Source organism: Calonectris borealis, chromosome 4 (genome assembly GCF_964195595.1).
Source record: "Calonectris borealis chromosome 4, bCalBor7.hap1.2, whole genome shotgun sequence".
In the NCBI taxonomy this organism is placed as follows: Eukaryota; Metazoa; Chordata; class Aves; order Procellariiformes; family Procellariidae; genus Calonectris; species Calonectris borealis.
The window spans coordinates 10066076-10085613 of NC_134315.1; the positions used below are offsets into that span (position 1 = coordinate 10066076).

Below are 19538 nucleotides of genomic sequence, written 5' to 3' on the forward strand. Positions count from 1 at the left end.
CAATTTCTCATCCTTTTTTGTATTTATCACTTTGAAACACAGTGTGTAACACTGCGCGTCAGGAAAGGGGATACAGCAAAGAGCTCTTGATCTCGTTTCCTCTGTAACCACAGCGCACACTGTCGTGCTTTTCATGTGGCTAACTCAAAGCATGTCCAAACGCCTTTGAAACCTCAGTGCTCAGGGAGCTCTTAATGCGAATAGTTTGTGCAAGATCATAGCGTGAATCCATGTGAGTCTTATTTCTCCTCTCCAAGTGGAGATAAAAATTAATCCCTGGTGTTTCAAATAAATACAAACGTCTTCTGAGTTGTTAGCATGAGTGAAGTAACAGTATGCAATATTTTACACAGTTACTCTGCCAAATGTGGACAACAAGTACCCTTCTCTGGTTGACCATTCTGTAGGACCTTTTGAATATATCATTACGTATTTGCCTTTTAAAAACCATTTAAAAAACTCAGTACAGGAGAAATAGTTTGTCACATCTACTGAATTTTGCTGCTAAACTCTTTCAAAAATATGTATTTTAATATTAATTCATTCATTTGGTAACCATTTCCTCTGAAGTTTGTTAAGTTTTAAATGCTGATATAGAAACCAAAGCTCTGTGTTATAATTTTATTAACAGGATTTAGCATAAATGATGCAGATTATAACTACTTCCAAAACTCCAAAATATGGAACTGGAAGTTGTAAAACTTAATTTTTAGAAGACAACTTGGAGTTATTGCTCTGCTCGGTAGATGAACGGCAACAGAAACATACTGCTTGAGAACCCTCAGTGCTTCCTATGTCATTCACAGAAAATTTTGCCTTTGTAAATATCGAATATGGATTTGAAATAGTTTTGCTTTAATTAATCCTAGCATAGGTAGCAAAAATCTAGTAATGGGAAAGTTAAACCGCAGCAGGAGGGAGAGCGCTGACATCCACAGCCATGCTGGTATTCTAGCGAGCACAGAAGTGCCCGAGCTTTGGGACCGATTTGCTGGGATGGACTAGTTAACCGGCTACTCTGTTCCTAGCGTGTAAGATAAGCAGCAATGCTTGTTCAATTCTCTGAGCCCTATTTCCTTCCACACAGTGCATTTGTTCTGCATATGGCATCGTAACATTAATGTTATAAATTTATGGAAGACTGTACTGTAGCCTTAGAGCTACAGACGCTTCATAGTTCCCTTTAGCAGCTTAGTAAAATGCAATAAAAACTGTCTGTACAAAATTTATAATAATGGATGTCAAAGCCTACATGCCCTCACGGGGACCCTCTTTCAAGTTAATTCTTGGCTTAGGTCACATATATCAGTCCATGTAAGACTCCAGAAGACACACCAGTAGTTTAATATGTCAGATACCAGCTTTGTCACTATAGAAAGGAGTGACATGGAACATGTAACAGTGAGTGCAAACACGGACAGGCTTCATCTGACCATAACGAGGTAATGGAGCAGAGTGGGAGGAACAGCGAGAACAGAAGATCTGAAAAACAAGAGGGAGACTTCACTTTAGTTCCTTTGAAGAACTGGATGGGACAAAATTGATTTCAAGAGAGGGCAGAGAAGACGGTACACGCTGGGCTCTTGTGAATCGGCCACACCAACCTCCCTCAGCACAGCAAGTGAAAGCCCTCTGCAGGCAATTCATAGCCCGATGACCAATTAATCTGACTGTGCTTAGCCTCCTCTCTGACACGGGTGCCCAAGCACTGACATTAGGCAAGGCAGGGCTGTCTATCTCTGCAGGACACAGGGGAAGGCAGCTCCACCAGAGACGGAAAAAAGCATCTCTCTCCACCAGCTTTAAAAAAAGACTAGGGGAATATTTGTGAATATTTCCAAAGTTCCTACTGCTGCAAGTCCAGTATAAAGTTAACAAAAACAGCTTCTCTACCCTCTTCCTTTTTAACTTGTACAGCAGCAAGTAAAATAGGACTGCAGATTTCTGGCTTCCCGAGGCACATGACTGCTTTATTCTCCCTCGCTCCCTCTTCCTCCCCCACAAACTTGCAAAGCAGCAGCCCTACACACCGCAGTCCTCCTGGAAAGGTTTAGAAAGAAAGCAAAGGGGGACACCGTCCCTGCAGCTGAGCTGTGCATCACCCCTCACAGTGCAGGCTGCTGCGGCTTGTTAAAGCTCAGAGCAGTAGTCCAGAGTGACTCTGGATTCAGGGTGTTTGTTCCAGGATCTCAACAGGGAGTTCTGCTTTTTAGCAGACAAACGCTTATTGCTGTATGAAAGTCAAAACCCTCTCGGCCACTTTCTAAACATAAGCTGAGCAGTTGATAGCCAAGACATACAAAAACACTTGGGACTTGAAAACCCTGGCCAAGCGCACACATTTTGCTGTGCAGCTGACTTTCTGTGGTACGCATAAATTTGCTCTTCTCTTTGGCGGATAGTTTCTCACATGTTTGACTGAGTCATTACCTTGCCACAGCTCCGACAGTGGTGTTTCCTGCGAATGACTGTGAAAGGAGCCTTGCACGCAGTGCAGTAGCTGCAGACTTCATCTGGAACCCAGTCAGGAGGATCTGTCAGAAACACAGCAACAAAAGGGAACATAAATCAAAACGGAATAAAAACAAACATGCAATTACCAGATCCTCAAGGGAGTAGGGAGAATAAAATATAACGGCAGCTGCTTTCATCTGAGTTCCTCAAGGTGCTTTGCAAACAGGCAGTTAGGTGAGTTCAGGAAGCCTGAGAGGGCTCAACTCCCCCCTTCTCTGCCAGGCGCCCACCTTTGGGCAGAGCACAGCAGGCACTGAAACAGCGTGTGGCAGCTCTGGACTCAAAATTAAATATATCCTATGTAAGTGAAAGTGGCAGGGAAAAGGAGGTAAGTAAAATAAAGTATGAAGACAAGAGACTATTAAAGCAGAGCTGGAACACAGGTGGTTTTGTCAATGCAACCAGACATCAAAACAAGCTTAGAGCTGAGATCATTCCCGGCCTCTTCAGCCCTCCCTACAGAAAGGCTGACTGCTTCTCTGCAATGAGGCAAGCAGCTCTACAGATAATAAACTTGGAGCCTGATTACTGTCTGCTAAGCTGTTAGGGCTCTTACTGAAGTCACCAGTAACTACAACAAAACCACAAAATCAAGTGTACAAGACTTAGCAGAGAAAGAATTCAACCGTTATCCCTAACAGCATGTTTCGGTTGTTTATTTCTCCTGTGAGCTCTCTAACTTCTCATAAAAGCCAAGCAGGGAAATGATTTGGTTTTGGCAAAGCAGAAGGTATTAGGCTCACTTCTGTTGAGCTGCTCCTGCTAGCAACAGGCTGACATGACCCGCGGAGAATCTAAAATTACGAGTGTAGAAATTATGTAGCTGATTGCTTAATTAAGTTGTTAAAAATCTAATGAAGGCAAAGCAAGTTCTATCCAGAAGGAATCCATGGACACAGTGAACATGAACTACTGGATGTATTTACCCAAGTTCCCTGTATGCATCTTCTCTCTCAGTGTTATTTACAGTATGCAACCCATGCAATTGCTGATTTATAAACCTGACAAGCAAGAACCCTGCCTCAAGGAGCATATTATCAAACAACAAAATATATGGTGCAGTTAATGCAGAGGTCAAGAGGGCTACAGCTACAGGCAGAAAGAAGATAATTAAATTAAAAATCCACTGTATTCTTCAAACATAACTGTGACCAGTTTTCATGTGTTTGTCACATTGCAACATTTGTCAAATTAAAAGTAAAAAGAATATAGCATTCAATGCAGAAAATGTCCAAAAAGCAGATTAATAAAAACAAAGAGAACTTCAAATCTTGACTCAGCTTTTATGGGCACCTCTAAACTACTTTGGAAGTTAAACTAGTTTAAGCAATCTTTCATTTAATCATAAAATCCTAGAATGGTTGGGGTTGGAAGGGACCTTAAAGATCATCTAGTTGCAACCCCCCTGCCATGGGCAGGGACACCTTCCGCTAGACCATGTTGCGCAAATGAACAAACTGGTCTGATAAAGGTCACAACTATAGGGACAGCAACCAAAACCAAAGTCTGTGTGCAGAGAAGAGACTGATGTAAAAAAGAGGAGGTTGCACATAGCAGCCTTCACCTCATCCCTGGGAACAGTTCACCAGAAAATGTTCTGTGGGGACACAAGGCTACAAAATCCTACTTCAAAAGCAGGCTTTCCTATGGCAGCAGGGAGATGCAGGACTGCCAGCTTAAGTCGAAGCATTAATAGCAATGAAACCAAGGGATTTTCCTTTCCAATTCTTTTCCTTCTCTGCAACCTCCCTAGCTACCACATGTAACTTGCCCAGTAAAATTACTCCTAATGTGATGTTGATTTTGAAAACTTTGTATCACTTTCACAGGAATCTCTGATCTGAAACCACGGCAAGCCTGCTGACCTTGGAGCATCTCCATGTTCTCCATCCAGGAGTCCCTTGGGTAATATATACACATATATTCCAAACAAAATAACCGAGCCAATAACGATATTCCTGTTTAAAACTTCCCATTAGACTACATAGCCTTGATTATGTTTTCAGGTATTTAACCATCCCATTGATTTTCACTAATTTTAAAGACAGCAAAATTTAGGAAGTTATTCAAGCTCTGTGCCACCCCGTCTCCCTCCCAAATGAACACAGGGCTGGTAGAAGCAGGTTTGGCAAGATGCCTACTTTGCTGCTGATGCTTTATCAACTGCATTATAATGTGGGCTACCATGTTCAGCTAGTTACTAATTTTAATATTCACAGAAAAGCCACAAAACACAGGCCCTTTTTGTACAAACTGCAGCATGCCAGTATGAACTACAGCTTCCGCAGCAGCTAGTACCATGATCACTCCTTCCCTTAGATCACGATTAGTCCAGACACATTATAAGCTAACGCAACCCCACCACAAAGACTCTGGAGCTCATCGGCAGAAAACAGCTTTCTTATCAGGTGTTTACCATTTGGGTTTTGTTTTGTTTGTTTATTTTCTGTTGTTGCCCTTGAAGTGCAATGTTGGAAAAGTTATTTTTTTTAATTGACGTTTTATGGATTTAATTGTCTCCAGTGCTAAACAAAAAGAAAAATTGCAAAACACCCCCATTAGAAACAGCAAATTTATTTTGATAAATAATGACCTTATAAACTCATTATAGTCATATAATCCATAGTTCATGGTTACAGAATTACTTGACCGACAGATTAAGTCATCTGCAAACTTTGTTTTTATAATGGCATAAAAAAAAAATCACATCTTAGTGGTACTCAATGTATAGAAACAGTATAATCCTCTCTACAGAATGTTCTCCCTCATTAGAGGGACTCTCTTTACCTCCATGTTGATGTCACATCAGCTGATTCACTGAATTAACACATCAGTAGAGTGAGCCAAAGGGCACATTTTGCCCCAGAGAGTGACTCAACAACAGTCAGGCCCTTCAAGAGGGCTATGCTGCCAGCCCGTGCCCCATTGCTTCTGGGTTGTAGTGCCCTCCGAGCATCCCAATTGCTCGCACCGAGCTCAGCTGCACTGCAGCACGCCCCCAAATAGTAACACTTAGTTATGTAACGGCTTTTAACATTCAAAATGCTATACAAACATTAATTGCTTTAATCCTCATCACCCAGCTACAGTCAGTAAGTCTGTGTGTGGAGAAATCAGGAGAGAAACGTCTTGCCCAAAATCATACAGTGATGCAGTCCTGAAATAACATTCGAAATAAGAAACTTGGGGCCATTAGCCTTAAGCCCTTGCTTCCAGTTGTGACTGAAAAGTCCTTACACTGAGTACAAACACAGAGGCTTCATTTTGAGAGTATGCACTTGCTGAGAAACTAAACGCAATCCTGGATTGGAGCCCAAGTGCTCACACTGTCAGGAGGATGAAGCCCTGAATGACTGGGTCTCTCTGAGCCATGCAAGCCCCAGCGGCAATGGGACCAACACCCTAGGTCCCCTTCACATGCCCCATCTCGCTCAACCTTGGGAGCAGCCTTTCTGACTTACATGTATTACCGATTGAGTCATCAGGCTTTTTATAGAACAGGTTTTTGAAATATTCTCTGAAGTCTCATGAGGGGATAAAGCTTCGACATGAGGAGCAGAGTGAGTTATACAAATTAAACCCCTAGCATTAGCCTGAAGACGTGCTGGAAGCAGGGCAGCAGCACCGCACCCCCAGGCTTTTCATGTTATAGTCCTTCTCCGGGCTACGCTGCTCCATTAGCTCTGCATGCAGCAGCAAATGGAAACATCCAGTCTCTAAAGCACTATCTGCCTGTGCTTCGGGGATTTGTACAAGGAATGGAGGCAAAACCTTGTTCGTGGGCTAATTGGCCCACTGCTTTATCATGCAATGAGAGTTAAGAGAAGTCTGTTGGGAAACAGATGAAGACCACAGCACAAACATCAAAGAGAAGGAGGAAGGGAGGGAAGGGATTAACGAGACAGAAAGACTACAGAAATAAATTTTAGAAGAAAACGTTAAAAGCATGTACAGAAAAAAAGGCAGAGAAAGGAAGAGAAACGAGATTTTAAATGAATAAAACAAGTTTAGAGAAAGGAAAAGGCACAAGATAAAATTAAACAGTGTGAAGACTGAAAAAGACATTTAAAAAGGAGAAACAGTATTCCCAACTCTTAATTATACAAAAATCTTGCATTACGATCTCTCATAAATCATGAAATTTTATAGTCCTTTTATTCGTTTTATGCTGTAGCTTTTAGAATTCACCTTTACATGTCTCTGCAACTTCATTAGCTAAAAAAGTTTTCTGTTCTATAAAAGTTAAAAATCTCACAAATCCAAGATGCTGGAGCTTTAAGAAAACCACAATCATGACAAAAATCGTAGATGCTGTAAACACTGTCAAAAAGCACATGCAAATTAATTTTGCTTAAGTATGTGCAATAGATCTACTGCAGTCCCATCTAACCTTACAAAACCAAGGTGAACATCTCTGTGTCCCAGAACACAAGGAGAAGAGAGCCTGGACCCGGATCCATCAACAGTGTTGATTCAAACAAGATTAGACCAGAAAGTAAACTCAGTGGTCCTGGGACACAAGAAACTGGGTAAGGGGGTGGGGGAGGGAAATAATCCCAGAAGTTGTTGGAGCTTGCAGAAGGCCTAACTTAGCAAATCTATACCCTGGTAGAAAACAGATCAGAAAACATGCACACCACGACTCCCTGGTGAACAGCAGCTACTAAACCCTAAGCTTGTGGTGTTTTTTGCATTATGGCCAGACAATTAGGAGAAAAGACCCTTTCTGCATCTTTTATCAAATATTCCTAATGCAGAACTCAAACTGAAAGTTCCTCCTGCATCGATGTGTATTAGATTTTAGAGCACAACATGCATAATACTGATTATACTTTTACCAAACTAACCTTAAGAGGGCTGTTCCTACAGCAGCCTGTGGAACATACAGCGCTGCAGCCATCAAAGTGCATCACCCTCACAGTTGCAAAAAAGGTCAGATGGGCTTGCTGTAACTCTTCTGATGAAAGCAGGAATTGTAAATTCTCACAGTTTTAAGTATGGAAGAATAGAGAACTAAGGTGACATGACTTTACCCCTCATTTAAACTGCCACAGTGAGATGAACCTTTTTGTCCCTTATCATACAATTTTCTGCATGTCATTCTGGGCCATCTCTGACTTTTATAAGATAAGATTCCTAGGAGGCAGTTGTACCAAAGTAATCTTTACCCTTGCTCAGTAGATTCAGTGTTGATTACAGATGGCTTGAAATTTTTCAATAAAAATACATTTTCTACTTCAACAATATTATTTGATGAAAATTTTGGGGGTGAGGGAGAACACAGAGGTACAGACTTATTAGCTTCAAGGACAGCTCTTGTCAAACAGCTTTCTTAGGATGGAGTTTCTGTGCAAATCTAGAAAGCTTTCACCAAAGCATGGAGCTTTGCAGACTTGGGCTCAAGCCTCTGCTCTGCCTGATTCCACACGACCTCGAGCAATGACATCCTGTGTCCATTCTACACATGTACATGATCAGCAACTCGTTCTTTGGGCAAAATAATTATTCACATAAAATGGAACAACTCTGATAGAAAACACTGACTTCCACTGGGATATGGTTCAAATCTTCACTTTAAATCAGGTGGACCAGAGACTTGGATCTTCCATATAACTGTTACTAGGAGTCTCTCTGTAAGAACTACCAACAATTATAAACTAGAAGCAAGTTGATAAGCTAGATCTACATACTATGTGCCAGAAGAACACTCAATACGTGTATTTTTAGGACAAAAAATTTCAAACCTAATCAAAATCCCAGTTATGTCATTGTGGAGCTGAATAAGCCTGTGCTTCATGGGATGTTTTCTCCTCCTGCAATGATGTCTCAACAAGTTCCACACTGTGTTGACAGAGAGGGATAGTCTTTGAAAAGGTAAAAGGCTCTGAGCAAGTTCTTAAAATGTAAGTCAGATCAAATTATTGCAATACAACCTAAAACCTGTACAAAATCCTGTAATTTTACATGCATAATTAAATATGCTCAATTGATTATAAAACATTGCCTCAATATAGAAAACTTGATGTTAGATTCTTCTCTTGTGCAGTGTAAGCGAGCTGCTGAATAAGGAAAAAGTAAAAAGTTATGTGGACAGAATATGTTTGGCCACTGAACTGTGCAACAATTTAACTTCTTTCATTCAGAAAGCGTTGCTGGTCATCACTATAAATAATAGAGTAGCCATAGGCGTGTAGAGGACAAAAGAAAAATTGAAGCATTCAGCTAGAGTTGACAGCTAATTCTAGACTCACGATGATTAGATTCTGCACATACAGTAGCATGGGTGGGTTTTCTTGACCTTGTGACTTCTTATTACAACAAGAACAAGAGCTCAAGCCTTGGGACCATAAATTACTGAATTGTGCTCATGTTGCTAGTTGGAGAGCAGCGAGGACTTATGACTAGACAAAAGTGGGTGGGCTGGAATATTACAAGATGGAAAGGGATCAAGGAGAAATAGCAGGCTGTTGTGCAGCAAACAGATGCTAAGGCCATTTGGCAGAAACAGTTATTTGTACTGGCAGCCACAGCAAATCCATTATGGCTGGGGTTATAACTAGGTGGCAGTGAGCAAGGCAGTTTTGTATGGATGTTAGAATAATAAGAAGTGAAAATGAATGTATGGTTGTAGAGAGCGCTGAGATGCTACAGCAAATATTTTCATGGAGCACCAACAGCCTCATAATGCTTTCTGTCTTTCCTTGAGAAAATCTTCTGATTTCTAGATGTCTCATGCTTATTCCTAGACAAGAAATGTAACTCACTTTCTTAGCCAGCCTGTCATGACATTGACAATTAAAAATATTCACCTTACCTCAATTGCAACAGATGAATCTTCCCGAGTAATAAATTACCCAAAAATACAGGTATGGTCAAAACTCAGATTTGCCCAAGTTCACTATTAAAATCAAGCTCACAAGGATAAACATAATTCTCCCAAATATGGTGAGCAGAGACTTATGCTTGATCACATTTACAGATTCATAAAGAATTGAATACACAAAATCCCTTATCAGGACAAAAAGAAGTTACTCTATGTGCATGTGTATATATGGGAAACTGTTGGCTAATACAAAGCAAGTTTTGTATTGGTGCTGGAAACCAGATCCCAGACACATAAATGGCAGAAAGACAAACTTCTTCCCTGATGTTTGTTTTTTTAAAGCTATAATGTGTATTAAGAATGACACAGCTCTGTCCCAGCAGGAATACATTTATACTAGGTTAACTGAGAGTAATTTTCTTACATTTTCAAATGTGGAGGTTTGCTTTAATTCATGTGTGACCCATGTTGCCCACTCTCAGTCCCATGCAAACTTCTTGGTCAGCTTATTATCCAACAGTGGTTTGTCCCAAGCTGGAGCTCAGGAACTTCCCAATGCCCTTCTCCCCCTGCTGGCTGGTAGCTCACCAGGAGACAAGGAGAAAGGCAGTACCACAAAAGGTGTCAGGACACAGGCCCCTTCTGCTACTATTGCAGGATAAACCCCCCATAATCCAAGAGGAAGCAGTTAACGACCTGCTATGCCACCTGGACGCTCACAAGTCTATGGGGCCGGATGGGATCCACCCGAGGGTACTGAGGGAGCTGGCGGAGGAGCTTGCCGAGCCACTCTCCATCATTTACCAGCAGTCCTGGTTAACTGGGGAGGTCCCGGATGACTGGAGGCTTGCCAATGTGACGCCCATCTACAAGAAGGGCCGGAAGGAGGATCCGGGGAACTACAGGCCGGTCAGCCTGACCTCGGTGCCGGGGAAGATCATGGAGCGGTTCGTTTTGAGGGTGCTTACGAGCCATGTGCGGGACAACCAGGGGATCAGGCCCAGCCAGCACAGGTTCATGGAAGGCAGGTCCTGCTTGACCAACCTGATCTCCTTCTATGAGCAGGTGACCCACCTAGGGGATGAGGGAAAGGCAGTGGATGTGGTCTACCTGGACTTCAGTAAAGCCTTTGACACTGTCTCCCACAGCATTCTCCTAGAGAAGCTGGAGGCTCACGGCCTAGACAGGTGCACTCTTCGCTGGGTAAAAAACTGGCTGGACGGCCGAGCCCAGAGAGTTGTGGTGAACGGAGTTAAATCCAGTTGGTGGCCGGTCACGAGCGGTGTTCCCCAGGGCTCAGTACTGGGGCCGGTCCTGTTCAATATCTTTATCAACGATCTGGATGAGGGGATCGAGTGCTCCCTCAGTAAGTTTGCAGATGACACCAAGCTGGGCGGGAATGTTGATCTGCTGGAGGGTAGGAAGGCTCTGCAGAGGGACCTGGACAGGCTGGATCGATGGGCCGAGGCCAATTGTATGAGGTTCAACAAGGCCAAGTGCCGGGTCCTGCACTTCGGCCACAACAACCCCAGGCAACGCTACAGGCTTGGGGAAGAGTGGCTGGAAAGCTGCCCAGAGGAAAAGGACCTGGGGGTGCTGGTTGACAGCCGGCTGAACATGAGCCAGCAGTGTGCCCAGGTGGCCAAGAAGGCCAATGGCATCCTGGCCTGTATCAGAAATAGTGTGGCCAGCAGGAGCAGGGAGGTGATCGTGCCTCTGTACTCGGCACTGGTGAGGCCGCACCTCGAATCCTGTGTTCAGTTTTGGGCCCCTCACTACAAGAAGGACATGGAGGTGCTGGAGCGTGTCCAGAGGAGGGCAACGAAGCTGGTGAAGGGCCTGGAGCACAAGTCTGATGAGGAGCGGCTGAGGGAACTGGGGTTGTTTAGCCTGGAGAAGAGGAGGCTGAGGGGAGACCTCATCGCGCTCTACAACTACCTGAAAGGAGGTTGTAGCGAGGTGGGGGTTGGTCTCTTCTGCCAAGTAACTAGCGATAGGACGAGAGGAAATGGCCTCAAGTTGCGTCAAGGGAGGTTTAGACTGGACATTAGGAGAATTTTCTTTACTGAAAGAGTGGTCAGGCCTTGGAACAGGCTGCCCAGGGAAGTGGTGGAGTCCCCATCCCTGGAAGTATTTAAAAGACGTGTAGATGAGGCGCTTAGGGACATGGTGTAGTGGGCATGGTGGTGTTGGGTTGACGGTTGGACTGGATGATCTTAGAGGTCTTTTCCAACCTTAATGATTCTATGATTCTATTCTATGAATTCAGAGCAAGCACCACTGGTAGCAAAGAGCCCAACCTGCTTTTTTTCTGAGCAACTGCCACTACAATTTGCTTTGAGTTTATACATAGAACTTTGTCCCTGCTGGCCATCTTCTCCATCATACAACCAGGGCATGACATTTTACTGTATTTAAAACTTGTTTATGGAATATTGTATAATTTCATCTTATATTCTAGGAAAATATAAATGTATTTGCTTCACATTATCTCCCTATAAAAATATAGTGCTTTTTATACTTGATGAAGTATAAATATATATGCTTCCTCAAAAAAAAGTCCTAGAGCATTAGGACAGCAAAGGTGAACATATATACCATAGGCTCATCTGTACTTTTGCAAATGCTTTTGTTTTGGAATGCCAATTAATCTGTAGTTTATTGTATTTCAGCCTTCAGAAGGTCACAGGATTTAACTCTTATACCCTTGCCAATGTCAGTTGGCTCATAATAAACATTTATATTTGTTTTATGATCCAGACCAGCTGGTGGGTTTTATATACAGTAAGAATGAGAAATCTGACAAAAACAAGTGATTCATCTTCATAATCTGAGTAGAGGCTGGAACCTTCAGTAGAATCTTAAAACTATTCATTTACTTGTTCAGGTTGCTGGGCTTGCTTTCCTTTTCTTATTACCATTGATTGGATGCAATCTTAAACATTCGGTACTTTCAGCAAGAAGGATTTATCTGATAATTGGAAAAAGCTTTCCTGGCAGGTAGCTTGCTGGACTTTCTCAATTTGATACATGCTCATGTTCTGCCACGATGGCAGAAGGGAGGAGCTACTGATGTGCTCATTTGCTTTAAACTGTTTTCCCTTTCAGTTGAAATCATTAAGTGAGACCTGAAGTGTAGAAATGATGTACAAAAAAGGATATAATTAATTTTGGTGCAATGCTGTCAACAGATTGGTGCAATGCTCTCAGACTTTGCGCTGAATCCATTTATAGTGATAACTGCGGTGTACTTCTGTTGGTGGCCTATGGCCCAGATTTGGCCTGGAGGACAAATGCGTCAGGGTTGCTGCAAGAAATAGGGCACAACGTTCATGCAGCAAGGGTTGTCCTAACCACCATCTTCCACCTGCACCCAAACATCACCCAAAGTCAGGGGCTGCTGCTTCCACAGTGGCCAGCAAAAATGAGGTAGGTGGGGAGGTGTTATAAGGTGGAAAAGGCACATGGCTGCTGAGGTTAAAATACTGCTCTAAGTTTATGCCTCAAGCTGGATGCCTTAGGGAGAGCAAAAACATGTAACCCATTAGCTGTGACTGCATACCTCAGTAGAAAAAAGTCTGTACAGCATTGCCAGCAATGACAACTTGTGACCTGAAGGGACAGGGGCCTGGAATGTATTAGAGGAGAGGGGACAGAATGGGCGTTTCTACAGTTCCCACAAATTCAACAAATCGATCCACTTCAGACAGCCCTTTTTGTAGACCTTTTGTGGTTTGTTCTGGTTTGGAAGGTGGAGCTCATCTCCATGCTCCCCAGCACCCTCTGTCTCTTTGTGATACAGAAAATTCCTGCCCATCAGCAAGTCTGAAAGCTAAGTAACAGCAGACTATGCTAGTTAGTTTACACTAGGTAGTTTACATCAGAGCTGTACTGATTTGTACAAGTAGGTATTTACAGCACAACCACTTACACACAAGCCAAGTAACACTCCCAGAGAAAGTGTGCAAGGAGATTGAATGAGACATGCCCAAGCCTTCCCAGTGAGCACGCATGGGTACCAAAAGCAGAGTACCTGCAGGAGCATTGGCTAACTGGCTCTGTTTCAAAGATGTGTTAGCATGGGAAAACGCTGTGCCAAGGCAGCCAAGCTCATTCTGGCACCCAAGTCTACTTACTCAAAAGGGACTTGGTTATCCCACAAGGTTCTGCTTTCCATCACGCAGGCATACATGAAACACCTGCTATTTCAGAACAAAGGTGCAGGCAGGAGGCTGTTTTTGCTGTAGTTATCTGCATGTGCTATTAATACTAGAGGTTGGGTTTTACCATTCGCTTAAGGCAGAGACATAATTGATTTTCGCTGCCTGGGTGCTGCAGCAGCCCTTGAAACAGCAAAGATCCCCCCTTACTGCACTCCTACACAGCCATAACATCACATAAGCACCCAGACTGTTGTCCTCTATGTCAATAAATAACGTCCCAAGCCATAGGCTGCACTTCTCCAAACATAAAACCTTCCCCATGCCAATAGAAGGTGCCATGAAAAGCTGAAGAACCTTAAAAGCTGAATAACATGCCAGGGAAGTGAAGTGACTTTGCCGTGAAAAAATGTACATCCACTGTGAGAAAGTTATTCAGCATCCTGCAGTTCAGAATAACTTGCTTTCAAGTTCTGTAAGTCAAATTCACTGACAGCATCAGGCATCGATTCAAAACAAAAGAATATGAACTGAAATGGTAGAGAATGAATAATCTCTTGCATTCTTTTCCAATATAGCCTATACATGGTAAGGATTTTCCTTAAAGATTTGTTCTTTACTGCACCTTCTGTGACATTATGAATTATGGCACAATAGAAAAATCAATTAAAATGACTACTGAATAGTTCTTTATCTGCCACCAAATCATCTTCCTCCAGAAGAGATAATATTTCTACAGTGCATTATACATGAATTAGCCCTGCTGTTCTAAATAAATAGATTACATTTGAGATCCTTTAGCCTCCAGCTTCAGAAAAAGGGTGAGCAAGCATACCATGGGTTTTATATAAGCACAAAATAACTTATAAATATGTAGCATTATTCTAAAACCTAATCTTTAAGAGATTCCCCTCGCTCTGTGATTTCTGATCTTTAGTACAGATGACACGAACCAACATTTCTTTTCTGTTAGTCACTCCCCTCTGCATACAAGCAGAGACATACACTGCTTATCACTCAGTTCTCAGCCATCCTGCATTCAAAACCTCTAATTGGAAGAACAAGTAGTGCATGTGGACAAATAGACAACAACAGATCAAAGTTTTAAAGCACAGGGAAATTACTGCACACTTGAATTTCTGGGAAGCTTAGATACAGTTTCACAGTTGACGGTCATCTTGTATTTCTCACCTGACCACAGAGACACCACCACTCTGATAATTGGCTCCTGATGTGTTGAAACCACCACTTAGCCCTGAAGATCAAAGCTGATTGCTTTGTTTGCTCCATCTCATACATCTACTTTCTCTTTTCTTATTCTTTGACTTCAAGTGCTGTGATATCTTTTCATCCATTTTTTATACAATGTTTACCATACTAGCACTATAGTCATTCCATAACTGACTCCTAAGGACTCCCGCAGCAGCTCAGATTAAAAAGAGAGAAACAAAAGCTTTTGAGCTCTGAGAATGCTTGAATCCCGACCAAAACTTTGAGACTTACATATGCACTTTTCTTCACTCCTACCAAGTATTCAGCGAGATTTGAGTAACCTCAGCAGACTTACCTAAAATAACTTTTTCTTTGAAGTAATATGGTAAAGAATATGAAAATAACAACCAAAATATTTTGATCAAATACAAAAGTGAAGAAAATATGAAAGGTACTTCTACCGTGGGAAAAAGTAGCACCTCCACGTATAGCAAGTGCTATAAAAGATCTCTTTAGATTTGGCTGAGAAGACCTTACACAGGGCTTCGCATCTTACACAACCCTCTGAAACTTGTCACATGAAATGCCACAGGCTATATTAAAGTCTTTACTATACAGAACCTTCCTCCACTGATAAAGGAATTCATACTGGATATGACAATTTGTAGATCAGAGTTTCATAAGGCTGTTAGAAAAAAAACCTGAAAGAACTATGCTCAGTTTATCATCTGACTTTGTCTCTAAACCATACTATGACAACATTTTATAGTCACTTTCCAGACCCAAACTTTAAGAGAGTTTTCTTTTCATTTTAATTTTTTTTTTTAATACATCAGTGTTGTCTCATTTTAATTCTCAGAAAAAAGAAAATACCTTCAAAGTCCCCATCTCTGGCTTTTGCTGCAAGTTCTGAGGATGATATACTTTCTTGACATAAAGCACAGTCTTCCAATGCTGCATTCCTTAAACCCTGATTAACTGTAAAACAAACCAAAAAGTACTGAAATTTGTATTTTTCCAATTTGCACTTAAAATATTCATGTTAGGACTTCTGGGATTAGATTACAGTAGCATCTATATGTACCTTCTTATACTTTGTGCTTTTTGTTTACTCTGACACAAACAATGATTTAAAAGTCTCCTCTATTCTTCTTTGGAATGACAACAGAAATGAAAGATGCTGTTATTACAGGACATACAGTCCTCTTACTTCTAGCAGTTTAGCTGCATCCTATATTTTATTTCCCAGTTCTTAACTTGGATCCTTTACAAAGTAGATTATAAGAACAACCAGAGATTCCCTAGGCGAATCACACACATCAAATCACAAATGTCAAAGAGAAACTTCATACCAAAAGTCCCTGACTTTTGTTGATGTTTACTGTTGTCAACACTTTTTTTTTTTTAAATGTAATAGTTCATCCATTAGAAATTATTCCAACGAAGTACTATTGCCTAATATATTTCCTAGCGATAATTCTTTACAGCTCCAGTTTCTTTATTACTCTTATTTGAATGTTCAGGAGCTCTTTGATCCTCTCTTTAGCAATTCTGCCTAAACCCATTTTTTTCTTGCCAATGAAAAAAGCAGTCTGTTTTCACATCACGACATCCTGCCACCATAAAAATGTTGTGGAAGTTTCAACCACAAGTAATAGAGGACTGTAATGCAGGTTGTGCATTATTCCACTACAGAGTTGGGTTGGATTGGAGGTTTTTCTGCTAAATTTAACCAACTTTTAACTTAGTGTTTCATATAAAATCTTCGATGCTTTTAAATGAAACTGGGAGAAAGGGAAAGCAAAAGTTTTCAATCATGAGGAAAGGGAGAGGAAAAAAAAAAAGAGTGCTCAACCTTCAGATGCTGATAGTTCTAATCATAACAAAGGACAAAAGTAATTGTAGTCTTGCTGGGATGACATGGTTATTTTTAGATAAGTTAGCAGACTTGCCTCTTTGAAAAAGAAATAATCAAAATGGTGACAGAGAAAAAATTTCTTGGATTGGCTCATGATCTAGTTCTGGTTCCATTATCTTAATTATCTAGAATTCAAAAGTGGATAGATTTCCATTTTGAAGCCAAATTCAGCATTCTGCAATTTCTACAAGACAGGCCAGATTTCAAGCATTTTCATCTTATAGTCTGCTCTTTTTACACGACTATTTAAACTTCATAGTCAAAGATACATGTCTTGGTACATTAAAATGCGTTCAGTGTGAAATAATAGCGCGGGGGCGGGGGGGGAATCTATGAAGTCCAAACCCTGCATACATAATGCCATGACCATATGTGCTACAAACACTGTTCCGTTATGCATAGGAATATGGAAATGAGCAAACGCACTCTGAAGGCTTTAACTCTTTCAACATTTGCCTCAAGACATACTCCCGTGTACTTCCAGTGACTTCAACCCGTTTACAGTCTGTTTCCATGACTTTTTTTTAAACTTAGGTCAAATCACTGTACAGTGAGCCCTGACAAAGTGTTGAAAAAATATTAAGGAAATTCTTGTCAAATAGTTCATGGATCCACATGAGGCTACCAGCAGAAATTCACTATAGAAAACAACTCTTTAAATCTCTTTACCTTTCTTTTGCTTTTCTTTGTCTTCTGTTTCAGGTTTGGTTGCCATAACTTCAAACAAGGTCTTTAAGATACTTCTCAGATCACTAGCATAGTTTGTCTGCAGCTGGTCAGCAACACCTAGGAGTTTGAGAAAACGGGTAAATCATTACTAGACTATTACGCCACCCTTAAAAAAGAAGTATTTAAATTTGTCTGTTGCTACCAGCAACAGCCTCATATTTATTTTTGAGGGGATCACTTGCTTGTGTTAGGAATAAAAACTGAACATTTAATTAAATTAATTTTCCATAATGGCCAAGTTACATTCTGGCCTTTATGGTACCTGCAATTTGATACATATCTTCCTTGTCCTTTGGCAGGAAACACTGAGAGATTTCTTTTGCATCAAAATACAGCTGCTGCATCAAATTTCTTCCCTTGAAGTCACAGGGCATCACCAAGAAAAAGGAAGCACTTTGAAGTCAAACCTGTTGCATTCCCAAACTCTTCATCACTACAGGTCTAAGATGTCTGCATCTCTGATTCCGTAAGCTCCCATCAGGTAACAGATCTTTCTAGACCAGTCTGCAACTTAGGCCCCAAAACACAGTCTTCCTGCAACTTCATCTCTAGTCTGTTCTACCATAACTTTATGTGTACCAAAAAAAAAAAAAATGACGAACAGTTTTTACATTCAGAACAACAGGCTACTTTCATACCTGAGATACAGACAAAAAGGCGATGAATGAGATCATTACTGCCATGAAATCTGGATCTGATCTTTTCTCGGGTGGCGATTTTAGCAGCCTGCAAAGCGAGCTGGATTTCTTCCTGATCGAGGTCATCAGATGAACAAGAACTCGTCATTAAACTACTGTCGGAGAAAAAAAATTTACAGAAAAGTAATGTAAATCTTTACTCAGTTGTTCAGAATGTTCAGCAAATCCTAAAGGATTTATGACTCAGGCAAGACTCTATAGCAAACCGGAACTAATTGCTATAAATTCTTGTTGAAGTTAATCAACATGCAATCAATCACCATCATGTTTGATTTTCACTCTGTGGCATAGCTGCAAAAAACTTTTAAGCAGAAAATCATTTGTCTGTATTTTATTGCATTTTTCTTAGCTATTACAAAGTGCTGTGCCATTTTTCACATTAACTTCTTCTAAAAGCTCAGTCCTGAGACCATCACTCCACCAAAAATCCAAAAGGGGAATATCAAGCTAAACATGAAGGTCAGTTCTGAAGTCAACTTAGAAATTTATTAATGTGGAAGTTAATTTGAAAAAAGAATTTCTGAATTATGTTGCCTTAAAATAGTGAGAATAGAATCTAAATATAATCTTACATGAAAAAAATGGAAAGAAGGGTGATAAAATATAATTTAGACAGTAGAGAGGTAGATTAGTCCCCTCATATACCTAACTGTAGAAATTGCTGAAATGTCAAACTATTGTAACAGAATGGCTCATCAACTCCAAAGAGATAAAAATGTGTCACCAAATGTCTAGTAGAGATTTAATTTTTCTTTTAAAAACCAGATACATACTTGCCAGCCGTTTCCACCACTACCCCCCCCCCTTTATGGAGAAGCTTGAAACAACCTGAGACTGCAGAGAAGCTTTGGTGGGAATCCAGCTTCTTCAAATATCAGGAATTACCTAAACTATTTGTAAATCAAGATGTATTTTTAAAAAAGGAAGTAGGGAATTAGGGAAAATGTAGCACTTTGCTAATGGAAAAAACCTTAATTGGGTGTAGAGCATAGGATGTAATTACATCGAAGTCCTAAGGATTCACTGTTGACCAAAGGAGATACTCAGAGACAGTGGAACACTAAACCATTTTCCCACATAATGGAAAGAACTTGAATCTCGCCAATGATTACAAAAAACTAGAATATTTTACTTATAATCATAATTTGGTTGTCCAAAACTCCAGCACTCTCTACTATACAGACAACTACTATGTTAAAAAAAGTTACTGACTGCATAAATAGCATGCATAATGAAGGAAGTAGTTTCTAACACATTCCAAGTTCAATCTGCTTTTATTAGGTGCTGAAACATTCACCACCTTACAGATCCCATCCGTATGGCAGTATGCATGAACAGTTATTGCAGGATAAGACACATAGGTAACATTTATAATTATTTATAACACAATTTTATGGGATACAGTTTTGAAATTCTACCTGTAGGCTATACAGGTCATCCTTTAAAATGTAAAAATGAATTTATTAGGCCATACAATCTTAAAA

General features: G+C 40.8%; 1 protein-coding gene across 6 annotated transcripts in view; it reads right to left on the reverse strand.

Annotated features, from left to right (window-relative positions):
* Positions 1-609: 609 nt before the first annotated feature.
* The window catches only part of ZFYVE28 (zinc finger FYVE-type containing 28), a 170962-nt gene continuing 152033 nt past the window's right edge, over positions 610-19538 (reverse strand). For 4 of the 6 annotated variants that reach the window (XM_075148581.1, XM_075148577.1, XM_075148579.1 and 1 more), the window contains 5 exons: positions 17995-18149; positions 17297-17413; positions 15583-15687; positions 2431-2534; positions 610-1482 (listed from right to left, as the gene is read on the reverse strand). In XM_075148581.1, coding sequence (XP_075004682.1) covers positions 1351-1482; positions 2431-2534; positions 15583-15687; positions 17297-17413; positions 17995-18149 — 613 coding nt within the window. In that variant the 3' untranslated portion in view covers positions 610-1350. Of the gene's footprint in view, positions 1483-2430; positions 2535-12088; positions 12645-15582; positions 15688-17296; positions 17414-17994; positions 18150-19538 lie in introns of those variants that run through there. The other 2 variants (XM_075148582.1, XM_075148583.1) reach the window with 2 other exon arrangements.